This window comes from Triticum dicoccoides, chromosome 3A, assembly GCF_002162155.2.
Source record: "Triticum dicoccoides isolate Atlit2015 ecotype Zavitan chromosome 3A, WEW_v2.0, whole genome shotgun sequence".
NCBI lineage: Eukaryota > Viridiplantae > Streptophyta > Magnoliopsida > Poales > Poaceae > Triticum > Triticum dicoccoides.
This window is the reverse complement of record NC_041384.1, coordinates 681934992-681938371: the sequence shown is the minus strand read 5'-3', so window position 1 is coordinate 681938371 and position 3380 is coordinate 681934992. Positions and strand designations below refer to the sequence as shown.

At 53.0% G+C, this 3380-nt stretch overlaps 1 protein-coding gene across 2 annotated transcripts; it reads right to left on the bottom strand.

The window, feature by feature from the left end:
• Positions 1-241: 241 nt before the first annotated feature.
• LOC119270164 lies at positions 242-2079 on the bottom strand. Of its 2 annotated transcripts, none has more exons than XM_037552135.1 (2): positions 1963-2079; positions 242-1589 (listed from the first exon to the last, which is right to left on the bottom strand). In XM_037552135.1, exon 2 carries the CDS (start codon positions 1580-1582, stop codon positions 329-331), a length of 1254 nt encoding a protein of 417 aa, XP_037408032.1. In that variant the 5' UTR covers positions 1583-1589; positions 1963-2079; the 3' UTR covers positions 242-328. The 2 variants fall into 2 exon arrangements, with proteins under 2 accessions (XP_037408032.1, XP_037408031.1); XM_037552134.1 differs by having other exon boundaries at positions 242-1610; positions 1963-2073.
• Positions 2080-3380: the final 1301 nt, after the last annotated feature.

Here is a 3380-nt window from a genome sequence, read left to right as displayed (position 1 = left end):
TTTATGGGAGGAATCACGTTCGAGCCGCTTCGTAGACCGATACAGGTCAGCGTTGGATGGCTTCCGCATTCTGAACGGTTACGGAAGGTTTATGAGTCTGCCTTGGAGTTGCCCTTAATGTGGTTGTTATGAATTTTCGTTTCTGATCAAATGTGAGGTTACGAGTTTTCTAAACATTACTAGTGTTTGATTCATGTAAAAGAAAAAATCTCCATGAGCATTGACAAACAACAAACTGGGAATCATGAGCGAGATTTTAGCGTAAACACAACATCTTATTCTCATAGTATAGGCTAAGCAACATAGAAGAGACTAATACTCTGAAGTCTCAGTTACCTCTACGGTTTCTCTTTGACACTCTCCGAGTGTTTGACGTGCTGGTTTCAACGACAGGCTTTGATACTATAAAGCTTGCACAACCATGTGCGGAGAACCAATACATTTTATACGGCTCATCAGGTTGTTGGACGAAAGACTCGATCGCCTCCGTTTGTATTGCCTTCTCTGCTTGCTGCAAACTCCGGTCACTGAGGGCTGCGTTCGAGCAATGGGGTGCACAGCTAATGGTCAACATTAGATATGGGTGGGTGTTTCTGTGCGCTCTAGTTCTAGTTGCGCTGCTCCGGGGAGCTGAAATATGGCAGTTAAAACCCATGGCGATGACTGATTCTGGAAATCTACGTGTTAATTCCGATGGAACGGCCTTGTTCTCACAAGAATAGATCCCATCTTCTTTGCAGCAGAATGGGTCTTGACGGCCTATTCTGCCCAACTTGGCGAGATCAACATCTGCATATTGCCACGGCCATGGTGAAACTAGGACTTGTGAAGATATCTCAGCGATTTCCCCGACCGCTAGATCGGCCAAGGACGTGAACTGGGGACCAAGTGATTGAAGTGACTTAAGGCACTCATTAGCAATCCCAATAATGTCCGTGCTCTCAGTTAGCCGCAGTGTTACCGTGAAGTAAACATATGCCATTGGCCTATTGAGGTCTTTGTGTTTGAAGCCTAGCATTGCCAGCATACCATGCTCTTCGGAAGGGCACGTGTGCACCATGAGGCAGCGGCCCTGGGATCCTTGCTCCTCCTTGTACCAGAGCGCCCTGCCTTGAAGAAGCTTTGCGACCAGAGGGCTGAGATAAAACCTATACTGGGCAAGTGTAAAGCCGTCCTTCAAGTCGCGTAGGAGCCTGTCGGCCTTCTCCACGGACCGCTCGAACTTTGCGACGTCCGAGGGTCTCAGCAGGTTCTTTTCTGTGCCCAAGGCGAAGAGAGACTTGACCTTTTTGGGCGGAGAGGGTGCCCCTTCGTCTTGCTGCAGCTCGTCATGGCACTCCTGGAAGGCCTGTTTGATCTCCATCCTTCGACGGAGCAATGCCGTCTCAGTGATGGGCAGCCTGCTCGTCCTCTCAAATTTCAGCTCCAGGTCGTCGTGCGCGGTCACCAGCCTCTTCATGAGGTCCTCCTGAGAGCGCTTCTCCCCGCGGAGTCCGAACACGAAGGAGACGGCTCTATTCACGGCTTTGTCCACAAGTGTCTGGACCACCATCTCCGGCACCTTCTCCGCCATTGTCATCATTTTCTCCCTGAAAAGAAATACAGAAAGGCTAAAAATCCGACGTCAGATTTTCAGACATGGCAATCGGACGTTGTTCATGCTTTATATTGGCGCGAGGATGTCAATTTCAGTCCGCAAGCACGGCGATTTTTCTGGCGGAATAAGAGTTGAGGCGGATTTGCCATGCTCGTCAACTAAACTTGACCTCCAGGGCGAACACAACTTGACATGAAAAAACGTTCGATCTGCCATGCCTAAAAATTTGGTGTCCGCTAGATATCCAGGCCCAAGGAACATGAGTGAGATGCGTGTTGACTGTTACCGATGAGCGCATGATAGGATGTATAGATCGCATATCCGCATAGTGAAAAGGAATTCGTATAGAGGGGGCAGATGATCACCTTGTCCTAGCGGGTGTCCGGCTTCAGTTGGGGCGGTCAAACGAGATGGGCGGAGGAGTACGGGGTGGATGAGAGAGAGCTGCTAACCGAGTGGCTGCAAATGCAGATGGGTTGTAGTGTGGTGATGCCTGGGGACAATAATCCTTTGCTTATATATATAGTGGCCCGTGAAACAGCAAGGAAAGCGGGGAGCGCGTGATGGTAAGAGCAGTAGCAATCCAAAGTACGTACATGCCCGTGAATGGTGCCCATGGGACCTCACCTCAGCACGTACGGCATGGCATGCGAGTCACACTGCCGGCCGGGTCACGGCATTGCTCCGGCGCCACCCGCGCAAGTCGTCGGTCGATGGAGTCCGTTTGCTCCGGCGCCACCAGGGCGAGTCACTTGTGAACTTGTAGTTGTAAACGATCGATGACAGCAGCCACTTGTGAACTGAACTCTCAAGTGTAAAACAGCTCAGCCTTCGGAAGTCTCGCAGTATCCGCGTCGAGTTTTCCACGACATTCTGTGTACAGTAGCAATCAATGGTTAACAAGATGTAGGTTCCACACACACAAAAACGTCACTAGTCACACGCCACCATCACTGCTTGCTCTGCGTGCCTTCTCCGTCTCCTTTCACGCCCACCTTCCACATTGTAAACCAGCTCAGCCCTTGGAACGGGCCGGCTCGCGCGCACGCCACCCGCCTCAAGTTTTCCACAACCTAGGGTCGTGTGAGCGTGTAGCAATGAACTAGCGAGACGCAAGTTTCTTCGAGACCCATGCTTCCTCGTCTTCCTAAGAGCATCTTCAGCCGTTGGCCTTTCAAGAGGGGTTAAAATTCGCCTCTGGGGCGCACCGCCGCTAAACCATACACTGGGGGCGTGATGCCCCCCAGTCGCGGCGCCCACATTTTTTTAAAAAAGTCAAATACGGCGCAAACACGACTCAAATTTAACGCAAACATCTGCGAGTTCGTTCAAATTTAAACATATTTTATAAAAAATAAAAAAACTAGCACGGGCTGCCCCCGCGGTTTCCATCGCCACTCCTCGCCATCTACCTCGCTGCTCGCCGCCCGCCGCCCGCCTTTGCAGTTCTACATGCCGAGGAGGCGGTAGAACCGCGTGTAGTCGCCGCCGCCGCCGTCCCTGCTGCATCCCTCTCCCGATTGGCGCGGCGGGTTGGACGGTCCGGGGGCGTCGTCGTCGTCGTCGCTGTCGAGGACCACGATGCCGTGCTCGTCCTCGCGCCCACGCTTGCGGGCGGCGATCTCCTCCAGGGCCCGGCGCTGCCGGACCATCTCGTCACGGAGGTAGTCGTCTCGCGCCCACCGCAGGGCGTCCTCGTCGGAGAAGCCGCGCTGGGCTATCTCCTCATACTCCGCGGGGAGGCCGGGCTCCGGCTTGGGCTTGACGAGGACGAAGCGGCCGA

What these genes read in the sequence shown, in the direction of transcription:
- LOC119270164 (XM_037552135.1), bottom strand. Translation starts at nt 1,582, where the DNA reads ATGATGACAATGGCGGAGAAGGTGCCGGAGATGGTGGTCCAGACACTT.